Here is a 24,455-nt window from a genome sequence, read left to right on the forward strand (position 1 = left end):
GATGCTGAAAATCTCACTCCTGTTTGTTTTGGTTCCTCTCCCACTAGATTAGTGTATGCTATCATAGTTCTGGCACATGTCGCCGACACCCAGAGCAGTGGGGACCCAGCAAATGCGGCTTGTTTTGGTTTGGGGGTCACTCCTGGTGTTCTGGGGCTGCCCTTGGCAGTGCTGGGGTCGCCCTGTGTGGTGCTGGCACGGGCCTGGGGTTAGCAGCCCGAGGGCCTCACCGGCACTGCGTGTCCAGCCTTGCCCCGTAAGTATTAATAAAGGGATTCCGACCTCCTTGACCTCCACTGCCTACTTCACCGCGTTGCTGGCCTGGCCCCTACGACTTTGGTTTGTTCTTGACACAAAAGAAATGGAAGTTTGCAGGGGAAAAAGCTACAACTGCCATTATAAACTACTCAGAACAAGAAAGTTCATGGGCCTGTTTCCTGGGAAAGTCTGGCCGCGGCGCTGGGAGTCAGCTCATTTTTTGTGGTTGCAAAGGGCTGAATGACGAGTTTCTCAGGATCAGATTTCGATTTGGCACATCCCTGTGCTTTCTAATAGTTAGGACTCCAACATCAAATGCCTCATGAAGCAGTGAGCCGCCACCCTTCTCTCCCTGGACCCAGGGCTGAGCTCTCGGCTGGGTTTGGTTCAGGGGCTGGGGGCGGGGGCGGGGCCGGGGTCAGATTTGCACCCCGGGCGCTTCTAAGGAGCTTCCAGTCTGGCGATGGTTTGAGGATCCCGATCTCTGCACAGATATGGCGTAACTTCCAGGGCTTATTGTCCATGGTGAAATATACAAAAGGGAGTATGTCGTGTTTGGCTGTGTGGGAAAGAAGAGAAAAGTGACAAAAGCAGAAGCACCGAGAGGAGTGATCAGAATATGGTAGAAAAAGGTTGTCCAGAGGGGGTGGGGAAAGTAGAAGGGGGGAGGTTCCCAGAGCACATTTTGGCTTTTGAGCCTTTGAAGTGTTTAAATATTCAACAATAAAATTAATGCTTTAAAGGGTTTTTATTTGGGTTTGAACCATACCTCACTGTACTCGGGGCTTACTCCAGGCTCTGTGCTTAAGGATCACTCGTGACAGGGCTCGGGGGACCGTCCGGGGGCCAGGGGCCTCACCCCTGCAAGGGGCTGCCACAGGCAAGGCAAGCTCCCCCCCCCAGTACTAGCTCTCCAGCCCCCCCCCAATATTTTAAGGTGAAATATGAACAAATATTTTTAAATGGCATCAAACGAAACCAAATGTTTAGCATCAGCACATTCAGAAAAACAAAACAAAACAAAAAAACACTCCAGTCACTTTTGAGTTTGGCGTGTGTGAACTCTCTGATCAGATACCTTTGGTATTTCATTTTTTTTATTTTAAGCATATTTTAAGGACAGGTTCTTAAACGTGCAGCTTCTTTACTGCTAGGGCACAGGGGTTAGAGTTCAGACTCTCCTTTGAATAGTGACGCCATTGGGAGTCTAGGCCCTTTCCGGGACAGTGAAGATACAGATGAGCAGTGGAAGGACTTAAATTTAAATATTAAATATTAATGTTAAATAAACTTAAGTATTAAATTCAACAATGCCAAGATGAATTCACGATTTTTTAAAAGACAGGTCAAATCACATGAAATTGCCAATTTTTAGGCCACAAGCAAATAATCAGGTATCTGAGATTGCGAGCAATGACCTCCCCTCCCCAGTCATTTCCTGAGGGACCTAGAAGCTGTGATGGCCTGGGAGGAACGAGCAGATTGATACCGTGTCCTGTCAGGACTCTGAGACTGTCAGTCCCCACCACAGGACTCGGGGGCCCCCCAGGGAAAGGGCAGTGCTGGTCCACACAGGAACACAGTGGCCCTTTAACCCATGCTGTGCCGGAATCCAGAGAAATGTGCAGAGACTTGGGGACACACAGCACAGCACTCGGGTTACTTGAAATAACGCTCACCAGCCTACTTGGGACAATTTAATATCAGCAAGAATAGCCATAATGGATTATTATACATTGAATTTTTTAAGACATTGATAAATATTTAATGGTACCACACACACACTCACAGAAAGGGGTTAGGGACAAAGCAGGGAACGTTGGAGACAGAAGAGACCCCGCTGATAAATGCCTACGGCGTTGGGTCCAGCTTGCAAAATTATGACTGAGTCAGGTGAAAGTCGTCAGTGGAAATCATCTGGGACAGGAGCTCTATTTTTTGGAGAACAGGATATTCAAGGGTCTCAAAGTCTCACTGCACAGTTTTCTTACTACTGAGAGTCAAAGGTAGCTTTGCAATGGAAGGTTCCAGTTATTTGCACCAAGACCAACTAATCAAACTTGGCATGTTGACAGATTGTTCCTGTGAAGGAAGGCGGCTGGGCACTCACTCGCGTCCAAAGGCCAGGCCAGAGCGTTCACCCGGAGTCTAGCAAGGCAGCAGACCCAATTTTCTGTTTATAGGAAATCCAGAGAAGATTAATTTTGCTTTGTTTGATTTATATTTGTCCCTTCCTCTTTCCCTCCTTCCCCGAGGAAACAAGCAGATAAATCCAGAGCATGAGGCATCCTGCACGACAGCTGGCCTAGGTTCTTATTTTAATAAAAAGTTATATTTAAAATTAAAAGAAGATGGATGGATTATTATGTACTAAATAGACTAAAGACACATAACTACAAATAGAGTGTGTGAGCTTTGATTAGATCCTAGATTTGGAGGAAAATAAGAAGCCAAAGAGATGTTGGGGGAGGGGGCACAATTGAAGACATTTTAATGGCTCGATATTTAAATATTATGTAAATTAGACCTAAGGAATTGTTGGGCCCCCCATAAATCACCTGGTACCCGGCTGGGTTCTTCAGAGACTGGACAGATAATCCCGTGATTACCAGGCAGATTGATCAGAAAGTCAGGAGAAATTTATTGCACAAATATCTCCTCTACATGAATTAAATGCAGGACTTTGCCCTGGCTCCCACACTTCAGGGCACAGCCAGGGCAGACAGGGCAGGGGGCAGGGAAGGCCCTGGGCAGGTGGGCAAACCAGGGACTCGCCCTTCTCCCCTCCCTCAGCCCCTCCTATGCAGCCAACATTTCTTCAAAGAAAAACTACGGTTACCTGGATAATAGTATTCTCTGGATGCCTTTTATTCTTAGGAAATGCTGTGACATACTTTTAAGAAGTCAAGATGTGTGTGTGTGTGTGTGTGTGTGTGATTGTGTGTGTGCATGTAGCTTGGCAAGCTACCTGTGGCGTATTGGATATGCCAAAAACAGTAACAAGTCTACAGTGGAGACGTTACCGGTGCCCGCTCCAGCAAATCAATGAACAATGGGATGACAGTGATACAGTGATGTATGTGTGTGTACATATACAAATATATATACATATATATATGTGTGTGTGTATGTGTATATGTGTGTATACACACAGAGATGTATATGTTGGGGCAGAGCGTTAGTACAGCAGCAGACCTGGATTTGATACCCAGCATCCCATATGGTCCCCTGAGCATCTCCAGGGATAATTCCTAAGTGCAGAGCCAGGAGTGACCCCTGAGCATCACCAAGATGCCCCCTCCTCATATCGAAACAAGAGCTGCCGCCATGTGGACTCACCCACTGGCGCTGCTCTGCCAATTCCCAGCTGACTCTCCCAAATAGCTAAAACTCATGGGCACACCAGTCCCTGTGGCTGGAAACTCGGGGGGCCGTCAGGAGGAGGGCGGGCCGAGTCCTCCCCCCTGCTGATCCCCACTGCTGCTGTGACCCTGCACAGGGCCCGACTCCACTGCTTCCCGAACACGCTCCGCTTGTCAGCCCTTGGCCCAGACCAGAGATCCTGAGCTTTCCGGCCCATGTGGTCATATACACGACCGCACAGCACCTCCTAATTTCTCAGTACTGAAATTCCAATAGGAGCCAAGGAGTTAGATGGGAAAGTAACGTAGAAACGAAGCGAACTCAGCAAACAGAAACAGTAACCGAGAAGGCTCACCCGGAACAGACAGCTTAATGAGCCCTCAGACAGGGCTTATCAGCCCCATGATCAGACAGCACAATTTTCACATAAAATGATTTTTATACTTATAAATAGAATGAGAGTGATCTCATTCTATTAATAAGTATAAGGGGGGGAAGAAGTTGTTAAGAGGATGAAGAATCTCTGGCTCCGGACACATCTTTTCAACTCCACCATTTTTCCTGCACTAACATACACCTCCTGGGCCCTACGAAAACAGGATGAGAACCATATTCGGGTCACCCAAAGAGGAATCGAAAGAGCTATGCTTGGAGTATCTCGTTTCACTCAAGTGAGAGAAGGAATCCGGAGATCCGACCTCCGTCGACAATCAAGAATCAGGGACTTTGTCTCGTTTGCCAAGGCGTCGAAAATCAGATGGGCCGGACATGTAATTCGATCCAGAGATGCCCGCTGGACTAGAGCTGTTACGGACTGGGCTCCACGGGACCACCTACGAGATGGTCAGACTTCTTCATCAAGACCTGAATGAATAGTTTGAGGCTCTTCGTGTTCCTGGAGCGAGCAGATGCCATTGGGCTACACTAGCACGCGATAGGGATGAATGGAGACGTTACTGGCGCGCGCTTGAGCAAATCAATGAGTGATACAGGTGATACTTAGTAACAAAGCCTGGGCAGCAGTGCGCAGTGGCTTATCCACTGTGAGGTGCTTTCAGACAACCGCCAGGTGCCTAGGACTCAGCACAGGTGCTGGACCTGGCACAGACCCTCCGAGATAGGGTCCTGCTCTGCCAGCTGCTCAGCAACCTCCGGGCGCACCCCGTCAACCTCAAGGAGAGCAACCTGAGGCAAGCTCATAAGAGTGATCCCTGAGCACTGTGGGGTGTGGCCCAAAAACAAATTTTAAAATGCACTCAAATGTGTGATGGGACAGGCGGAAGGAGAAAGATAAAATCAGATGCGGCAAAAGATTGGGAGCTGTGAATCTGGATACTCGTTTCACTCTTTTTCTTACTTTTGCCGAAAGTAGATTTTCTTTCACCATGAAAACTGAGGGAAGGAAGTTAGCTTTCACTCCTCTAACAGCTGTCCCCTGGCCCGGAAACAGGGAACAGGGAACAGGGAGGAACAGGGATCTCTCTCTGAGTCTCTCTCTCTCTCTCTCTGACTCTCTCCCTCTCTGCCTCTCTCACCTTCTCTTTCTCCCTCCCTCTCTCTCTCTGACTCTCTCTGTCTTTCTCTCTGATTCTCTCTGCTCTCTCTGTCTCACTCTCTCCCTTTCTCTGACTCTCTCCTTCTCTCTCTCCCTCCCTCTCTCTCTGATTCTATCTCTAGCTCCCTCCCTCCCTCTCTCTTTGACTCTGTCTCTCTCTGTGTCTCTCACTCTGACTCTCTGTCTCTGTCTGTCTCTCACCCTCTGTCTCTCTCTGTCTCTGTCTCTCGGTTCTGCATCTTCTACCTCTGTCTGTCAGAGATGAGCCCTGCCCTTTCACAAGTCTCCGGTTTCCAGCCTTGCCCCCCCCCACCTTGAGGCGGCCACCCAGGGCCTCCCCAGCCTCTTCTCTGCTCACTCCGGGAGGTGTGTCAGAGGACCCCAGCCTCTGTGGTGGTGGCAGAACCTTCCGGAAGAGAGTGACTGGCCCAGCTGCAGGAGGGAGGGAGGTGAGAGCCCGACACCCCTGGCCTGGTGCTCCAGCGGGGCTCAGGCGGGCCTTCTCCGCGTCCTGCTGGCCAGGATGGTCCTGGTGGCGGGCGGGGGCTGTGGCGCTGAGACAGGCGGCCACTGGCCCTCCTGCACCCCCTCTCGATGCAGCCCTCCTCCACGCGGGATCCCCAATGTCGCCGTCCTCAGAACACGCTTGTTACCTGCCTTGGAACAAACGCTGTCAGGCAGCACCGTCACAGCTCCGGCGTGGTGGGGCTTGTTCTTGTGCCCTGTTTAATGAGGGCGTGAGGCCCAAGAGATTCAGGGTAGCGTGCGCTGGCGGGGAAAGAGCCGGGGTGGAGAGAGGAGCACTAAGCTGGGGTGGAGAGAGGAGCACTAGGCAAGGATGCTTGGGGGCTCGCTCGGGGCGGGAGCTGCGGCCCAAAGTAGCCCATGGACTGACCGTGATGGCCGCATGGTACCTGCATTGCAAACCATGGCGCCCCGAAGGACAGAGAGAGTAAGAGGGAAGGTGCCTGCCACAGAGGCAGGGGCGGGGAGGGGCGGGGGTGGCGGGAGGACACCGGGAACACTGGGTGGAGAAGGGGCACTGGTGGAGGGACGGGTGCTTGGACATCATTTGAAACGCATTCATGACAGTCAGTAAGTCTGTGACTGTATCTCACGGTGATTCGTTAAAATAAAAATTTTTAAAAATAGGGGCTGGAGCGATAGCACAGCGGGTAGGGAGTTTGCCTTGCAAGCGGCCGACCCGGGTTCGATCCCCGGCATCCCATATGGTCCCCCAAGCACTGCCAGGAGCAATTCCTGAGTGCTAAGCCAGGAGTAACCCCTGAGCATCGCTGGGTGTGACCCAAAAAGCAAAAAAAAAAAAAAAAAAAAATTTTAAAAATAAAAAAGAAAGAAATTCGGAGTAGGAAAACTAGGCCCTGCCAGGGTTATCAGGACTTGTGTCTGAAAGTTCTGCAAGTCGGATCCTTGGCAAAGAAGTCGCAGACTGGCCGGAATCCCAGGCTGATCCGACGGTGAGGTCCCTGAGTGTTTTCTGCTGGGGCAGGGGTACCCCGGCCGTGTTGGGGGTTGAACCCAGAGCCTTGCAAATGCAAGGTACAGGCTCTCTTACTTGAACCACCCGCCCCCAGCCCACAGCTTAGAACATTAAAAGATTTCATATTCAAATAAAACATGGAAATGCAGGGATCAGAGAGAGAACTCAGGTGTCAAGAACAAGTGTCACGTTTGAGGGGCCCTGAGTTTAGTGCCCAGCCCCTCACGGCCTCTGCCCAGGTGGGCTCAGCCCCAGTGTTGCTTCTTTCAGGAAAGAGAGAGGATCGGAGCAAACAGAGTGCATTAAAGCTCTTGCTGTGCACGTGGCCAGCCCCGGCACTGCAGGTCTCAGGAGCACAGAGTCGGGAGTCCTTGGACACCACTGCATGTGACCCCCAGAATGAATGGATGAATGCAGAGAGTACAAATGAACATCAGTGTGTTTGTCATCCTGTGAAACGTTGCTGTAAGACAGGGTCGCAAACTGAAATGACACGGATGGGCGTTTAATGCCTGATCTGCTGCGAGCACATCAGAGAAGGTTTAGAGTGGGGATAAGGTTCACGGCAGCTCAGCAGCTGGGGAGAGGCGGCTGGGATCGAGAAGGGATCACTAAGTCAGTGATGGTTGGAGGGATGCTCGGGATGGGAGATGTGTGCTGAGAGTAGATCAAGGACCAAACGTGGTGGCCTCCCAGTATCTGTATTGAAACCATAGTGCCCAAAAGTAGAGAGAGACTATGGGGGAAATTGTCTGCCATGGAGGCAGGGGGAGAGTTGGGATGGGGGGGGACACTGGGGACACTGGTGGTGGGGAATGTGCCCTGGTGGAGGGACAGGTGTTCGATCATTAGATGAAACTAAAACATGAAAGCTTGTAACTGTATCTCACGGTGATTCAGCTAAGAAAGAAGAAGATGTACCGGCAGGCAGCACAGAGCAAGCAGCACAGGGAAGAAAGATCACCCTGGCAGGCCACTCCCGTGGGGAAGGCAAGGGCGCCTCCACCCGCGGGGTCCCCGCCGACCCCCACCAGAAGCCCGTGTGGGTAACTTAGCATGTCCCTTTCTGGGAGCCCGAGAGTTCCATCCAGTTCCGTGTGAGGCCCGGGAGGGCTTGGAATCAGCCTCTCCGTTCGGCCTGCCGCCTCTTCCTGAGCTAAGCCTGTCACTGACGTGGAGGACAGCTGTACTTTCCGTGTGGCGCGGGGCGTTCTCTTTAGTGCTCCTTTCTTTTTATTATAAAGACAGTAACTGTGCCAAATCTTGGAAAAGATGGACAGGGAGAAGGGGAACTGAACCAGCATTCTAGCACCTGACGATCAGCTTTCTTAGCAACAAACAATTTGTTAACCTTCCTTGGTTTGAGAATTATGTTTTACATTACTGGAGTGATAGCACAGCAGTTGGGCTTTCACCTTTCACGCGGCCGACCCAAGTTCGATTCCTCCGCCCCTCTCGGAGAGCCCGGCAAGCTACCGAGAGTATCGAGCCTGTGCGGCAGAGCCTGGCAAGCTCCCCGTGGCGTATTGGATATGCCAAAAACAGTAACAATAAGTCTCTCAATGAGAGATGTTACTGGTGCCCGCTCGAACAAATCGATGAGCAACAGGATGACAGTGACTACATTATTAATAAATAATGAAACTGGCCTTTATTGTATCGTACAGTCCTGTACACTTCAGTTTGAATGTCTGGACACTTGTGACCACAGCCAGGATGCTGACGGGCGCCATGCCGTGGGCCGGGACCCCCTCCCCACTCGCCCGAGCCGTGGCGGTGGAGACATACCGGCTCCTTTTGCACTCCCCCCCCCAGGGGCTCGTTAGTGTGTCAGCACTGGCCGTCGGGGGCCGTCTTGGCGTTTCTGGCCCCCGAGCCCGAGGAGCCCTGCGTGAGGCGGCCGGGGATGCTGACGTGCCCGACTCACCGCCGGCCGAGCTGCTCGGTGAGGGGACACGAGGGCGAGGGGGGCAGGGAGGGCCCCGGGGAAGGGGTCTGCAGAGCAGACGGAGGCTGGCGGTGTGTGCCCAGGGGCGCCCCGGGCACCGTCACTGGAGGGCAGGGGTGCAGCATGAGGGGTGTGAGCCGGCACCTCAGTCTCCGGGAACGCCCCGGCACCCTCCAGGCCCCGCAGGAGCCGCACCCACAGCCCCTGTGAAGACAGGTGGGGGAGGGGAGGAGCGGGGATGCCCCCGCCGTGGGGAGTGTCCCGGGACGCCCCCTCACAAGCCCCGGGAGCACTCACTGGCTCGTCAGGTCAGAGCAGGGCAGCTGTCCATCCTGTGCAGTTCTCGCTGGCCTCGGGGAGGGGCCCAGGGGCAAGACCTGGGGAGACGGTCACAGCACCCGGCCCGCTGCCCAGCCTCAGGGTCACGGGAGGCAGAGAGACGCCGAGACAGTCCCGGGGCACTGATGGGGCCTGGGCCGAGGAGGGGCCTGGCCGCGTCGCCTCTCACGCCCTCTGCCGGTCAGTCACCCTTTCTTTCTTGGTGTGTGTGTGTTTGGTCGGTTGGTTTTGGTCCATACCCTGCAGTGCTCAGGGCTGACTCCCAACTCGGTGCTCAGGGCTCACTCCTGACTCAGTGTACAGGGCTTGCTCCCAGCTCTGTGCACAGGACTTGCTCCCGGCTCTGTGCTCAGGGCTCACTCCCAGCTCTGTGCTCAGGGCTTGCTCCCAGCTCTGTGCTCAGGGATTGCTCCCGGATCTGTGCACAGGACTTGCTCCTGGCCCTGTGCTCAGGGCACACTCCCAGCTCTGTGCTCAGGGCTCGCTCCCAGCTCTGCTATCAGGCATCACTTCTGGTGGGCTTGGGGGACCATCTGAGGTGCTGGGGCTCAAATCCAGGTTGGTCGTGTGCAAGGCAGGTGCCCTCCCCACTGCGCCACGGCTCTGGCCCCCCTTCTGAGACACCATCCGCCGCCCGGGGGATACAGACAAGTGCCCGCGGCCAGTCAGCACAGGAGCAACTGTCGCCCGCCCCCTCTGACGCCTCCTCTGCCAGGCTGACCGCATCTCTGCTCTCTTCCAGGAAAGACTGTGTCTTCACCATCGACCCGTCCACTGCCCGAGACCTCGACGACGCCCTGTCCTGCCGGCCGCTCCCTGATGGTAGGATGGCGCTGCTCCGGGGGCCGGGGGCCGGGGGCTGGGGGCGTGGGGTGCAGCCCCCACATCTTGCTTCTGCCCCGGCTCACCAAGGGTGCTGGGCCATCACGCTTGCCTCCCCCCGCCCCGGCCGTGGGACAGGGAGGGCTGGGGGCCGGGCGTGCAGGTGGGAGCCAGCCCCAGGGGCCCGGGTGTCCTGTGGGCAGAGTGAAATATTCCGCCATTTGGTCCTTGGTGAAGACCCCTGCCAGGGGTGAGCGAAGGACGGTGGGAACGAAGCGCGTGTTTGGATCAGGCCCAGCTCGGGTGTGGCTCGGGGAAACAGGGTTCGGAGGGCCCGTGCCGGCCCTGAAGCTACACCCAGTGCCACCAAGCACCGCGCTGCCGGCCCCTGTACGGCGGGCTCGGCCCCGTGAGCAGCAGCAGCAGCAACGACAGACGCCCGTGAGCACCGCGTTGCCGGCCCCTGTACGGCCAGGACCAGCCCCTTTAAGCAGCAGCAACAACTATAATCGCTTTTTATTTTCCCCTCGGAGGCGTTGGGGAGCCTTTGTTCCCTGTATTCCAGAGAGGAACTCCCCAGGGCTTTGAAAAGGAAAATTCCGCTTCCGGGCAATTTCCTACTTGGTCCCATTTCTGGGTTTTGTCTCCTCAGCCCAGGGCTGTGCGTGAGGGTCCCTCGCCCCCCCCCCCCCACTCCACCAGGTCCCGTGTTGAGGGCAGGGCCCCAGGCGCCGGGGACAGGAAGGGGCAGTTCTCTGGTAGGTGCGTGTCCCCCTCCCCGGGGGTCCCCAGAGCGAGTGGCATCGGCGGCTGCTTTGCCGTCCGTCACTTTCGACCGAATCTTCCCTTGACTCAGAAAACCCAAGTAACTGGATAGTCACCCGAGGCGCCTGGCCCGGCGCGGTGCCGGGCTGCCGGCCAGCGCTCCTGCGCTGAGGGCACGGCTCAGAGTGGAAAGATGAAGTGGGGAGACGGCCCCGCCCGCGGGCTTATTCCTATGTTCCATTCAGACCTTGCGAGCCTGATTTCTGTGGGGTCTGGCCTTCGGAAATTGTCTTTTTTTTTTTTTTCCCCTCTTCTTCGTGGATGTCTTAGTGCACCTTGTTAAACCGAATTTGGACCCTGGCCCGTTCTTGTGCTTCCAGCGCCACTGCGGGTTCCAGCTTCCTTGCTCATTAAAGCCAAGGGAATCTGGCGCCCACCACTCGGGCATTGTCGAGGGCCTGGCACTGGGGTGAGCTTCAGCGATCCCACATCCTCATTGCTGTCGCCGGGCAGAGCGAGCACTGGAGGAGGAGCCCAGGGGCTTGCCTCCGCCATGCCGTCTGCAGTCTGGGCATTCCCCTGATCTCTCTGAGATTCTCTTGCCTTGACCCTCAAGTGGGTGTTTGGCCCAGACCGTCGCTCGAGTGTCTTGCAGTTCCCAGAACCCCAAGGATGTCAAGTCTGCACCGGCCCCTGGGCCCCTCGGGTTGCACAGACCCAACCCTCTCCCGACTATGGTCCGGAGGGAGGAGCCGGCCTCTCCGGGGCTCACACTTCCCAGGCGGGAAAGGGGGCTAGAGGGGGGCCTCCCGGTAAGTTGCCAGAAAGATTCCAAGCCAGACCACCACGGGCACTTAGGACTCTGCCCGGCACGTGGTAAGTGCTCGGTGAAAGCTGTGACATGGAAAGAGTCAGCGGACGTGGGGCTTCCACAAGGCGATGCTGAAATCAGAGGCAGTCGCCGTGCAGAGGCCGAGGTGGGAGCCAAGTCGAGACCCCCAAGAGTGAATTCACACCATTTTTCTTGCTTCTGGGGGGAGCTGGGGGTCACGCCTGGCCTCGCTCAGGGTCCTCCATGGCTCTGTGCTGAGTGACCCCTAGAGCCGGCTGGAGCGGCCTTGCTCAGCACGTGCCCTCCGCCCCGCCTCTCTGCAGCCAGCCACGTGCGTTCCCCAGCGTGGCGGTGCTCGCAGTGAGGCGTGGTGGCTCCCCGTCAGCAGGCGGCCACGTGAGAGCAGCGTGATGTGGACTCACTTCACCCCGTCTGTTAGCATCGATTCCGTACGGCTCAGAGAAGGGACAGACATTATTATTTCTGAAAACAGTCACTCGCATGGAAGAGGACTTGGAGGAATGACCTGGCGATGCGGGAATAGGCCAAGACTTCTTAAGCAAATCACACACAGGAAATCAGCCTGAAAGGGAAAGAGTGACAGGTTTCGTCATATTTAAGAATCTCTGTTCAGGGGCTGGAGCGATAGCACAGCGGGTAGGGCGTTTGCCTTGCATGCGGCCGACCCGGGTTCAAATCCCAGCATCCCATATGGTCCCCTGAGCACCGCCAAGGGTGATTCCTGAGTGCAGAGCCAGGAGTGACCCCTGTGCATCGCCGGGTGTGACCCAAAAAGCAAAAAAAAAAAAAAAAAGAATCTGTGTTCATCAGAAGGTGCCACAAAGATAATGAGAAGGCTGCGGAAAAGAAGAAGAAACCTGTGCTACACCCGTCTGGCACACCCTCTCCTGGAGAGACAGCGTACAGACCTGAACAGACACGTCATAGGGTGTGATGACCTGCGTCAGACACATACGGGAAAGGGTCGATACCCCTGGTCCGCTGGGAAAATGGAAACGTAAAACCACAGTGACATAGCGCCAGGTTCAATCCGGAATAGTTTTTCTAAAAAAAGAGCTGCAGATGTGGGTGGGCCTGGGGAGAAATCGGGATTCTCACGTTCTCCCCAGGAAAGCTGTGGTCGGTGCTGTCGTGGAGCTGCGTGCCCCGTGCCCAGCAGCTCCGTGCTTAGTTCTACGCCCACGTGAACAAGGACAAGACGCTCGTCGCAGCATCAACCCTACCAGCAACACGACTGAACACTTGCGTGTCTCTTGATAGGAAAGTGGCTCAGTGTTTGGTATGCTCTCCCTGTGGGGAGCTCTCCTGCGGAGGCACGGAGCAAACTCAAGACATCGCGTGGGTGAGTGTCAGCTATGTCTGGCGGGGGCCAGAGAGATGGGACCGCAGGGGGGGCATTTACTTGGCACAGCCCAGCCAGGATTTGATCCCTGGCACCTAAGCACGGAAGCAGAAGTAAGCACTGAGTACTGCAGGTGTGACCCAAGAAAACAGAAAACAAACATATGTAGCTGTATTGGATCTCAAAAAGGCAGACGTGTACACGGACACACACCACGTACTGTAGGGCTCCATGATTGCCAGGGGCAGAGATGGGCAAGGCAGTCAGAGAAGCGTCCGTCTTCGACAGAGATAAAGGGAAGAGGTGCTGAACGAGAAGTTTCTGGAATTCTGCTTATGGCCTGTTTCCTGAACCAGGGGGAAACGCCTGGAGCCGTATCCTTAACGTTTGTATACTTTACATATTTTTGTCCCAATAAAAAGTTCCTTTTTTGAAAAAGAGGCAGGGGTTGGGGTTGGCGTGAGGCACTCTGGATATGTCAGGACACGAGGCCAGGCAAGGGGCGGCGACCCCCGGGATCCACCTGGTGAGGAGCAGGGAGACGGGATACAACCCCAGCCTCGGCCGTGAAGAGACAGGAAGTAGGAAATGGAGCTCTCACTCACGACCAAAGGCTGAAGGCCCCCCCCGCCCCCCGCCATACACACACACACACACACACACAGAGTGGCCCTCGGGCCAGGGCTGTTCCCACCGCTGCCTTGGGGGGTCATGATCCCCCCTCTCCCTAGGGCCATCCTGAAGGAAGACGAAAGCCAACCTGCAGGGGAAGGGAACCACGGCAAGATGACTTGAAGTTTTATTTAATTAGTAATGGAAAAAAAAAAACCCCAAGGAGCAACAAGGTGCCACCACGAGAGGCAGCTGGCAGCCAGGGCGTGGGTGAACGCAGACGGTGGCCCCGGCAGGCTGAGAGGCAGACGCCTGGGGACAAGTAGCGAGCACCAGAATCGGGTCGCCGGGTTTCTCCGAGGGACGGTGACGAGCTGGAGAGCTGGCGGCACCTCGTGAAAGCTACACAGCGGTTTTGGGGACTGTCCCAGTGACTCTGGAGCGGCTGCAGATGCCGTTGCAGCGGTCGAGGACGCGCCTGTCCCCCGTGGCCCCAACGGCAAAACCAAAGTAAAGCCCAAGATCGGACGTTCCAGACGAGGAAAGTGGATGGCGTTTGGACTCAGTTCTCAGCGGGACTGCAGTGGGCCGCCAGGGCAGGCCGGAGAGAGAGAGAGGACGTGGGAGGCCCCCGCCGGAGCGGTCCCCGAGCACAGAGCCAGGAGTGAGCCTGGAGCACCCTCGGTGTCCCCCCCACACAAAAAAAATAAAGTCAAGGGACATTGCTACCCGTGGCATGTCACAAACCTAAAAACGCTGCGGCGGGTGACCGGGTGGCCCGGCCATTGCCAACGTCGATGTTGGAACATGGAGACAGCCGATGGGACCGGAAACGCGGGCTCTGATTCCAGGCTCAGGTCCCCCTGAGCACTGCCAGGAGCACCGAGCTGGGAGTACCCTCCTCTGAGCACCCAGGGGTATTGGCACTGGAGTGCAGTGGTGTCACCTCGGTGGCTCAGCTCTCGGCGCCTGTCTGCAGCGGGAGGGCCCTGCAGGCCCAGAGACGTTCTTCACTGGCAGCTGCTTCCTGCCCCGTGTTGCACGCGTCGGGAATCCGCTCAGGAAGTTTTGCGTCTTCATTGCTCTTGACTGACACGCAAAAGGAGCATGGCCCTCTCCCCCTCCCCCCTCCCCCCCCCCAGCCTCTATCGCAAAACACAGAAGAAACGTTTGCATTAGGGACCGAGAGACAGCGAAGGGCCAGGGGGCACTTGTCTTGCCCGTGGTCAAACCCGGTTCAGTCCCACAGGTTCCCTGGAGCACTGCAGGGCGTGAGCACTCCTGCATGAGCCACTGGCCTGCTTGGCGAAGGGTCTCGGGGGCCAGAGGGATGGGGGAGGGCCTGGGTTTCTTGAGCACCACTTGGGAATCCCCCAAAGAACATATTAACGACCCCACAGGCTCCATGTTGAGTCCATTTGTGCAAAGGGGGCCTGTGACATGTGGGCGGGGGTTTCTGACCGGGAGCCTCAGGATCACAAAGGACCCACGGTCAGAGCAGGGGCCGTCAGTCGCCTGGACGACGCGGCACTCCGGAGTCCCCGCCGAGAGAGCTGTCCACGCACCGCACCGCCGCCTCTGCGGTGTTCCTCGGGGTCGTGCTGACTCGCATCTGTGGCCCCCGGAAGCCTGTGTAAGAGGCTGCCCTGAGAGCTGGGGTCGCCTCTGAGAAAGGAGCCCACCCTGGTCAGGCAGCGGGTGCGGGGGGCAGGGGGGAGCTGGAAGTCGGGGCGGCGGGGAGGCGGCTCGCCGGGGAATGCGGGGTTCACACCTGGGCCGGCTCTGGGAGGCGGCTGTGGGAGTCACGCTTGTTAGCGTCCGTCAGGCTGGGGGAGTCAGAGAACAGTTCCCCTTTCACGCGGAGAGATTGATGAATGAAAGTGAGTAATTAAGGCCCCCAAAAAAGTGACTCAGGCATGGTGAGAAAATATCAGCTAGCCCCGAGGGGCGGCCTCCCTGTGAGAAAAGAAGCCATTAAGGGGCGTTTGTCACCAGGCAGACGCTTTCTCCGAGCATTTCCCCTTCAGGATTCAAGGTGCCTGTGGACGTTGCTCTCCGCTCGCCGGAGGGCTGGGGGGGCTGTCAGCGTTCGCCCGACTGGCCTTCAGAACACAGGGGCGTTTGTGGCGCTTGAAACCTTGTTGAAAGCCAAGACATCTCCTTCCAGAGGTTCTGTCACAGACACTGTTTGGCGGTGGGGCCGTCCCCCCGTCCCCCCCGTCGGCTGAAATCCGGTTTCACGCCGACTGCTCTGGAAACGGCCCCCGACAAACCCGGCTGGCACGGGGAACACGGTGTCTCCTCAGTCCTGGGACGGGGGGCAAGGGCCGAGGCCCACTGCAGGGGCACCTGCCCCTGGTCACCGCCCCGCTGCCCCCCGCCCTCGGGGAATCGGGCACCGGCATTTGATGTGCTTTTATTTGAAAGGGGGGAAGTGAAAGGCCACCCTGTGAGATCCTCTACAGTTCCAGATTTGCGAGTCTCACCCCGAGGGGGTTAGGCAGTGACAGTGACCACCGGGAGCCGGGTTGCGTGTCCCCCGCCCGTCCAGCCTCAGAGCCCAAGCTCGGCGCCCCTGTGCCCCCTGGCCACAGCCCTCCCGCCTGGCCTCCTCGTCTGTCTTCTACAGCTCTCAGCCGCTTCCCTTCATCGGATTTGTCCTTCTTTAACTTTTTTCTTTCTTTGGCTTCAACCCCTGCAAACTTTTTTTTTTTTTTTTGAGAGAGAGAGAGAGAGAGAGAGAGAGAGAGCTACTTGAACATGAGCAGAAGTAGAAAATTGTGTCAGGAACCCCCTGGCTCCCATCTCCCCTCCCCCTGCAACACTCAACCCACCCTGCCCCCCCGCCTCCCTCCCCCCTGCCAGCCCTTGTACCAAGGACCCCTCACCCAGCGCTGCCTCCCAGGGTGCCCTGCCCCCGCCCGGGGCCCCCTGCTGGGCACAGCTCTCTCTGTCCCGGGCCTGACCGGCTGACCCGGGAGTCCCCTCTCTGGGCTCCGGGCATGCCAGCCTCTGGGTTCGGCCGCGCGGTCACGAAGAAGGCCATTGCTCAGGGCGTCTGGACGGGGAAGAGCGGAGTCGGCTACCTGGGTGTTCCCCACCCGTGCTGTTCATATAAATCTAAACCGGGATTCCTGAGAATCGGGTGGAACATGCCAGAAACTGCTGTGTGGGCAGTTTCGCTGAGTACTTGCAGATTGATAGAGCCCTTCGTAACGAGGACGGGGAACGGTCCTCCCCGCCGGGCGCCAGAGGTGAGCTCACCAGTTCAGGAGTCGGCCGCTCCGGGCCCTCGTCACCCCTGTGCTGGGCGGCAAGGAAACAGCCCGGGGGAGCCCTGTCCACCCCGGGGGAGCCGAGGCGCCCCGGGAAGTCTCCCCCCGGCCTGGGCACCGTCCTGGCTTTCCAGTTTTGGTTTCTCCCTCTGGCCCCTCTGAAGCCTGTGACATGCCCTCACAGTGTCACTGTGTCACGGCCGTGGAGGCCTCCCGGCCCGCCCCTCAGCTGTCGGCCTGGCATTGGCCCCTGGAAGGCGGCAGCGTGCGCACAGGAGCCCCCCAAACTCAAGCACTCGCTGGAAGACGGGGCTCGGCGTGCGCCCCCGGGAGGTGCCCCAGACCCCTGCCCACCCCAAGTGTGGCCCCTGCACCCCTCGGGCCGGCCGCGGTATCAGAGGGTGTCCCGGCCCCGCGTGTGGGCAGCTTGTACGGCGTGCGACCCTCCTGGCGCTGTTCACCCCGGGTCGCCTCCGAGTGGGCCGTGTCTGAGGCTGCGTGGGTGGGGGGCGGGCTTGGTCGAGCTGGCCTCCCTCTGCGGCGGGGCTCCTGGCTTCACCCCACTTCTCCCCACATGCCCCCCCACCGTCACCCCGCTTTGGTGCCTCAGGGCCCAGGCCCCAGGAAGCATGCGGCCCGGACTGCTCCGTGGCCTTGGCGTCTGTTTCACCCACTTGTGGCTGGTCCACGGAGCATCCTTCCAAGTCCCCGGAACCAGAGAGCACTTGCCGCGGGCCAGGGCTGGGCCACCCGGACAGAACAGGCTGCCGCCCCCCGTGTTACGCCTTCTGGGGGCCGCGTGACGACAGTGGAGTGCCAGGGAGGAGTTTGGGCTTTGATGGGGAGGCGAAGGGCGGAGAGAGGTGCCCTGGGGTGCCAGGGGGACCCGGTGGGGGCCGGGCCAGCCCCGTCTCTCGCCCAGGCGCTGCCAGACCGCAGTGAGCCCTCCACAGAGAGCGGTGGGTGCGGGGGGGGGGGGGTCGTGGCAGGTGGAGGCGCTGGGGGATATGTCAGGCCCGACCCTCAGGGAAGCCCCCAGAAGTGGCTTTCAGAGGAGCCAGGGCGTGGGGGCCGGGAGGAGGGGACGGGTGAAGCCTCTGATGGTGGGCAGGCCAGGAGGGGCCACGGGCAGGCTCGGGGCTCGGCAGGTAGCAGGCCAGGCGTTGGGGGTGCCCGGGCCTCTGGCGCAGGGACCCCCGCTTCCCCAGGGCGAAGGCCCAGCACAAGAACTGGCTCCGCCGGGACGGGCGCCGGAGCGGTGTGAGGGCGCGTGACTGCGAGCCTCAACCCTCAGCTGCTGCAGCTGCGCAGCCCGTTGCCATGGCTGCTGCCCGGGGACAGAGAGGGGCATTTCCCAGGAGACTCAGTGTGCGTCAGTCTGGCTCTTGACCGTCCATCGGGCCGCGGCACAGCTGGAGGAGACCAAGTCCCAGCACTGGGGCTGGAACCCGGAGGGGGAGGGGAGGGAGGGGGATGTGGAGGGGATATAGAGGAGGGGGGAGGGGGAGCTGGCCGGGGCCTGGGCAGGGAGAGGGGCCTGGAGGGGGCGGGGGAGGAGTGGCCACGGCCGCTCCCTCACTTGGGCGCCGTCAGTCAGGCCAGTGATTCTAGCAAGGTCCGGGTGAGGGACAGACCGTTGGCGTGGAGCTCAGGGGGCTCGGCGAGCAGCCTGGCACCCCCGCAGACGCGCTCGCAGGGCGAGTGTCGCACCCTCGCGCCATTCGAGTGCAGGAGGCCGGGCTCAGCCCTCCCAGACACCCCGCTCAGGTGGCTCCCGGCCGCACGCACCCGAGTCTGCGGCTGGTTCACAAGGAGCGCGGGTGCCCCCGTGCCAGCGCCGGGCTCCAGGTCCCGGGAACACCAGGCCAGGGCCGTGTCGGGGCCCAGCCAGAGCCCGCCGTGACCCGCGCCGGCGGAGGAGGCGCTGCTCGCCTGACCCCCGGGGACAGGAAGTCGAGAGGCCGGGGCCAGTTAGAGGGGCCCAGACTCTGAGCCCCACCGCGCGGCCCGCCTGGGACTCTCTCCTGTTTGTGTTTGTGGTGCTGGGGATCAGACTCGGGGCCTCACACGTGCAGGGACGCACTTAGTGACCCGCTAGGCTGCGCTAGTGACCAGCCAGATAACCCCAGGCAGGTGGCCTGGATCCTGCCAGAATCACCCTGTTGGTGGCCGGTCTGCATAAGTGCCGGGTCTCCCGTGCCGGGGGGGGGGGGGGGGGAGGGCTGACTCACCACCCCCAGTTTCCTGGGCAGTGGTGGGGTCCGGCCGACGTGCACGAAGCCCTGCTGGGAAGAGCCGTCGTGACCCTGCCCGGCGGTCACTGTGGTCAGCGTTACGCCCATTGCTCCTCCCAGACCCCGAGCTCGCACCTGCTCTCTCTGAGCGAGAATAAGCCAAGGCAGGCCCACTGCCCCCCGCCAGCCAGCCCTGCCCCCACGGGCCCATCCCCCAGCTCTGGGGGCGTCCCGGGTCTGGGCAAAGGCGTGTCTGTCTCCCATGCAGTGTGAGGGCCCCGTGAAAGGTGCCAGGCCTGGACTCACGGCCCTCGGTGCTCCCCCGCGCCCGGGAGGAAAAGCATCTGGGCACGGGAGAGAGTGTGCAAGGCTGGGCCGTGACGGGGGCCTTCCCCATGCTGGGGGCCGCCACGGAGTCACTCGGCCCTCGCAGCTTCCGTGGCGCGGCCTCGAGAGTCAGGTTCACGCTGTGGAGATCCGTGTCGTGGGCAGGGGCCGCGGGCTTCCACCCTAGGGGCTGGCGGAGCCGTGAAACCCGAGCCTCTGCCGCCTGTTTCCCTTGGCCCGTGTTCTCTCTGCCGCGAGGGCCTCGCCGCCGGTCGGTCCGCTCTGACTCGGGCCAGGAGTTCATGTGTAACAGCAGCCCCGGCGGGGCCCGTGATGTCGTGACCCTCGCTCTTCCTTCCGTCAATATTGACCCGTGAGGCTCCGCAGGGCACTTGGCCCTCCCGCCCTGGGAGGGGGGCCGCCTTGCCCGGGTCGAGCCCCTCCCTCATCGTGGCGGCCTCTGGGGGCTGTGGGTCCGGCCCAGACTCCTGGGGCCAGAGCCGGGGCTCCCTCCGCCCTCGCAGACCCGCTGACCTCTGGGGGACTGGGGAGGGGGGGTGGGGACAGAACGCCCTGAGGCCTGGGGGCGCCCTGGAGGGGGTGAGCCGCTTCCCCAGTGCAGAGGAAGGAACAGAAACGTGCCTCGGGCTCAGGGCCCTTCCCGGGCCCTCCCGCTGCCAGGGGATGTCCGAGGGACGAGGGGACACAAGGCAGACGCCAGTGCTGGGCGCGCCAAGGCCCGAGCTGTGACTGCAGGACGGAGGACAGCTCCAGGGGCAGGGCCCGCCGGGTTGGGGTTCACGCTCTGATCAGAAGGGTTTGCGGGTCCAAGTCTGCTCATCAGCCCTCGGAGACTAGAGGCCTCTCGGGGGGCAGGGGGCGGGGTCTGTTCTGCAGGACCGTGACCCCAGGCTCGGGGGATCGAGAGAGGACAGACCCCTGGCACGGATGGGTGGTGTGTTAAACAGCCAGAGCAGAGGCTGTGGGTGTCTCTGGGGGGAAATCTCAGAACGCACATGACAGGGGGCGCCGCAGACCTCTGGCCCGGGGGGGCCACAGCCTAGCTCTGCCTCCCTGCCCGGCTGACCCTCCCCCTCCTGCGTCCACAGGCACCTTTGAAGTGGGGGTCCACATTGCCGACGTGAGCTACTTCGTTCCTGAGGGGTCCGAGCTGGATAAAGTGGCTGCGGACAGAGCGACCAGTGTCTACTTGGTCCAGAAGGTAAAAGCGCGCCTGTCCCTGTCGCCTCCTCTCTTTACTCTCCAGACAGGGACCGCGAGGAGGGGCCCGAGTGATAGCACAGCAGGGAGGGCGTTTGCCTTGCACTCGGCCGACCCGGGTTCAATTCCCAGCATCCCATGTGGTCCCCTGAGCACCGCCAGGGGTAGTTCCTGAGTGCAGAGCCAGGAGTAACCCCTGAGCATGCCAGGTGTGACGAAGGAAGGAAGGAAGGAAGGAAGGAAGGAAGGAAGGAAGGAAGGAAGGAAGGAAGGAAGGAAGGAAGGAAGGAAGGAAGGAAGGAAGGAAGGAAGGAAGGAAGGAAGGAAGGAAGGAAGGAAGGAAGGAAGGAAGGAAGGAAGGAAGGAAGGAAGGAAGGAAGGAAGGAAGGAAGGAAGGAAGGAAACCACGAGGTACCTGTCTTCCATTTGGGGCTTGTGGGGCCCACCCCCGGCTCTGTGCCCGGGGTAACCCCTGAGCATGCCAGGTGTGACCCAAGAAGGAAGGAAGGAAGGAAGGAAGGAAGGAAGGAAGGAAGGAAGGAAGGAAGGAAGGAAGGAAGGAAGGAAGGAAGGAAGGAAGGAAGGAAGGAAGGAAGGAAGGAAGGAAGGAAGGAAGGAAGGAAGGAAGGAAGGAAGGAAGGAAGGAAGGAAGGAAGGAAGGAAGGAAGGAAGGAAGGAAGGAAGGAAGGAAGGAAGGAAACCACGAGGTACCTGTCTTCCATTTGGGGCTTGTGGGGCCCACCCCCGGCTCTGTGCCCGGGGGTCACTCCTGGCGGGGCTCAGGGACCACCTGCGGTTCCTGGCATCAGACAGATGTTGGAGGGCTGCAAGCAGGCAGGGGTGTCCCATGCACCGTCCTTTCGGGCCCACACCCCGTCCTGGACCTCCTGCCCCATGGCCTGGAAGTCTTCATGCACAGAGGGTCCCCGGGAGCAGTGCTTGGCCCTGATGTGGTCAGGAGGCACCAACCCACGAGGTGCCAGGCACAGACCCGGCCCCCGCCTCCCCTCCCCCGCCCCCCGCCCAGGGGTTCCCGTTGACTTGTGGGCGGCAACGGCCTCCCCGGTGGCCACAGGCTGCCCCCGCTGTTGCCAGGGAAGCTGGGCCCTCCGAGGTGGCCGCACAGGGGACACAGGCGCCGCCCGGCCCTGCCTGACTCCACCCTGCCCCTGCGTCCCCACAGGCGCCTGGGCCGTGGGGAGCCTTCCCGGCCGGCACTCACCGTCCACCTGCTCATCGGTAGCTCTCCCTTGGCCTGAGCCCGCCCTTTCCCCATCAGGGGTCAGTGAGGGGCCTCACGGGCTCAGACCTTCCTCCCCGCGGGGGGCAAGCTGGCCCCTCGCCCACTGCGGCCTTCTGGGCACCAGAAGCCCTTGCTCTGGCCCCGCCGCTGGGAGACCCCCGAACTGTTCCCTCCTTGGCGCCTCCCCGAACCGGCCAGAAGGCGGGCTCTGAGCCCCGCCCTGCCCTCCAGCTCCCGGAAGCTCCCCCTCTGTCCCCAGGACCTTGGGCGGGTGGGTCGCCGTGCCCCCCCCCATCCCGCCTCTGCAGCCCACGGATCTGGGTGGGATAATCGTTGTGCCCTATCCTGTGCACTCCTGGCCACCCGAACCCCTTCTTCCTGCTGTGCTCTGGGGTGGGCATGGAGTGGGGGGAGGGGACGCACTCTCCAGGCCCTGGGACCCCTCGGGGTGCAGACGCCCAGCTCTCGGGCCAGTGTCGGGAGGGAGCGGGCGGCGAAAAAGCCAGCACCTGCCCTGGGCCGGTCTCTCCAGCCGGGGCCTCGCATCAAGGGCGTCTCCCTCTGGGCACGGGCCCGAGGGCCATGCTGTTCACCCGCTGTCCTGCGGGGCCTCCGGGTCAGCCTCGTCACAGCCCTCGCCTCCTCCTCACACACACCCGAGTCTTCCCCATGTCTCCCTCACCCACCCTGCCAGGGATGTCGTTTGGCCCGTGCGCGCCTGGCCATCTGCTAGCAATCAGCGCCGGGGCTCTGCTGACCAGAGAGGCTGTCCTGGGGCGGGCTCGGCCCCCCTCCCCTCGGACACCCCACCTCACCCACACGCCCTGGCTGCTCTCGCCAGCGGACTCGGTGCCAGGCCCAGGAAGGCTGTGTTCTAGGCTGCGGGATTGGCCGTTCCAGAACAGAGGTCCCCCAAGGCCGCAGCTCCGAGGGCTCCTGCCGCCTCCCATGTAGCACCGAGAGGGCGCCACGTGTCCAGCCGTCCTGGCCCTGCACAAGGCCACGCACAAGGAGAGGGACGAAGATGACCTCAAGATGGATCACAGACCGAAACGTCAAGCGCTGGACTGCGAGAGCCCCTGCCGACGGCAGTGAACAACACCTCGATGGTCTCGGTCTGCTGGCAACCTCAGATGTGGCCCCAGTCAACTGGCCGGCAGAGAAGGGATTGCCAAGCTAGCCTCTGATCACAGCTTTCGTTCCCCGTAGCTCTCCGAAAGACCGTCGAGAGAAAGAAAGAACAGGCAGCCCGAGGACTGGAGTAAAAGATTCGCAAAACGCACGTCTGATAAGTATTATTCAGATCATACGCAGAAACCTTCCATCCCGACGGCAGAAAAAGTGACCGACCCAATTAGGAACAGGCCAGACCCCATGCGTGGCAGACGCCTCCCCGGGGAAGGCCCCCAGATGGCAGATGAGTTCGTCAGCGGGAGACCTCGGCACGTGGAGTCAGAGACGCCACATCCCAGCCAGAGCGACCAGAGTCCGCGTGGGGGGGACGGGAACACCTCAGTTGGTCGTCGGTGATGGGGCCACAGACGGCGGGCCAATCGGGGAGAGATCATGGCGGTTTCTCACAGATCTGTTCATGGGGCCAGAGAGAAGGCGCAGTGGGCCGGGCGCGCACCGTGGGCCCCCCGAGCCTGCCAGGAGCAATCTCGGAGGGCACCGCCAGGATTAAGCCCGATGCCCAGCTTCGTGTGACCCCAAAAGAAATAAATTCAATCAATTCTTTTATAGGGGGAGGGCCCAGCTCACAAGTCCTGGGGTCCCCCGCCACCCGTTCTCTGCAGCTGGGGTAGCGGAGAGATGAGCCCTGTGAGGGCCGGGGGGTGCTGTGCAAGCCTTACATGGTTCAAGGATTTCTCGGGGGTCCCAGGGGCCTCCAGAGCCTCGGCCAGTGGTGCTCAGGACAGGTGGTGCCAGTGTGGTGCACACCCCAACCCCGGCGCCCTCTGCCCAGCCCTAAAGCCAGACCTGTGCTTGGCCCTACGACCTAGCGGTCACCTTGCTTGGGACTTAGCCAAAGGAGTTGAAACACGAGACCTTGACGGAGATCTCCCCGCGCCTGTTTGCAGCGGCCTCGCTCACGTGCTGGTGCCGTCGGGGCGGGAAGCCGCCGTGGCGCCCTGGAGTAGGCGGGTGGATGCACCGTGTTCGGGCCGCACGGGGCGGGGCTGCCGGGAGAGCGAGGGCTGAAAGCGCAGCCCTGCTTCCCGCGAGGTGGATGTCCGTGTGCCGGCTGCGTGCTCCCGGCCCCGAAGACAACACTCTCGGAAAGGCAGAATCGAGACCCTGGGTAGAAAGATCAGAGCGAGGCCGGGGAGTGGGGGCAGCGCGGGGGGTCCGGTGGCAGCCGACCTGCCCGGGATGCTGGGAACAGTGGCGTTTGCCATATGCCGGACAATGTGAGAGCGGTGCTTGCCGGGAGGGCCGGGAGCCACGCGGCCGGGTGAAGCGAGACATCTGTGCAGTTCCCCCAGGTGAAGCGAGGCGTCCGTGCAGTTCCCCTGCTGGGAAACGTCAGTCAGGGAAGGCGGTGAGGCGGGGCCGGGGGCCGGCAGGGTGCGGGCTGAAGTCCGTCCATCCTGCTCCGTGCTTTGCCCCAGACTGCCCTAAGGCATTGTCATCTAGGGCCAAGGGAAGGGGGACCTCTTGGGCAGGAGTTAGCCCCCACCCCGTGCCCCCCTCTGAGCACGCCAGGAGCAGCCCCCAGACGCCACAGCCCCCAGGCACCGTTGGAACCAAAGAAAGCAGAGGCTCTGCTCGGCCTTCGTGCAGCTGGCTCCTTCGG

At 60.1% G+C, this 24,455-nt stretch overlaps 1 protein-coding gene across 1 annotated transcript in view; it reads left to right on the top strand.

The window, feature by feature from the left end:
- DIS3L2 (DIS3 like 3'-5' exoribonuclease 2) overlaps positions 1 to 24,455 on the top strand; it is a 270,536-nt gene that overhangs the window by 199,505 nt on the left and 46,576 nt on the right. Inside the window, exons 10-11 of the mRNA XM_055121806.1 lie at positions 9,707 to 9,786; positions 20,304 to 20,416. Of these exons, the coding sequence (XP_054977781.1) occupies positions 9,707 to 9,786; positions 20,304 to 20,416 (193 nt within the window). The remainder of the gene's footprint in view (positions 1 to 9,706; positions 9,787 to 20,303; positions 20,417 to 24,455) is intronic.

Source organism: Sorex araneus, chromosome X (genome assembly GCF_027595985.1).
Source record: "Sorex araneus isolate mSorAra2 chromosome X, mSorAra2.pri, whole genome shotgun sequence".
Classification (NCBI taxonomy): domain Eukaryota; kingdom Metazoa; phylum Chordata; class Mammalia; order Eulipotyphla; family Soricidae; genus Sorex; species Sorex araneus.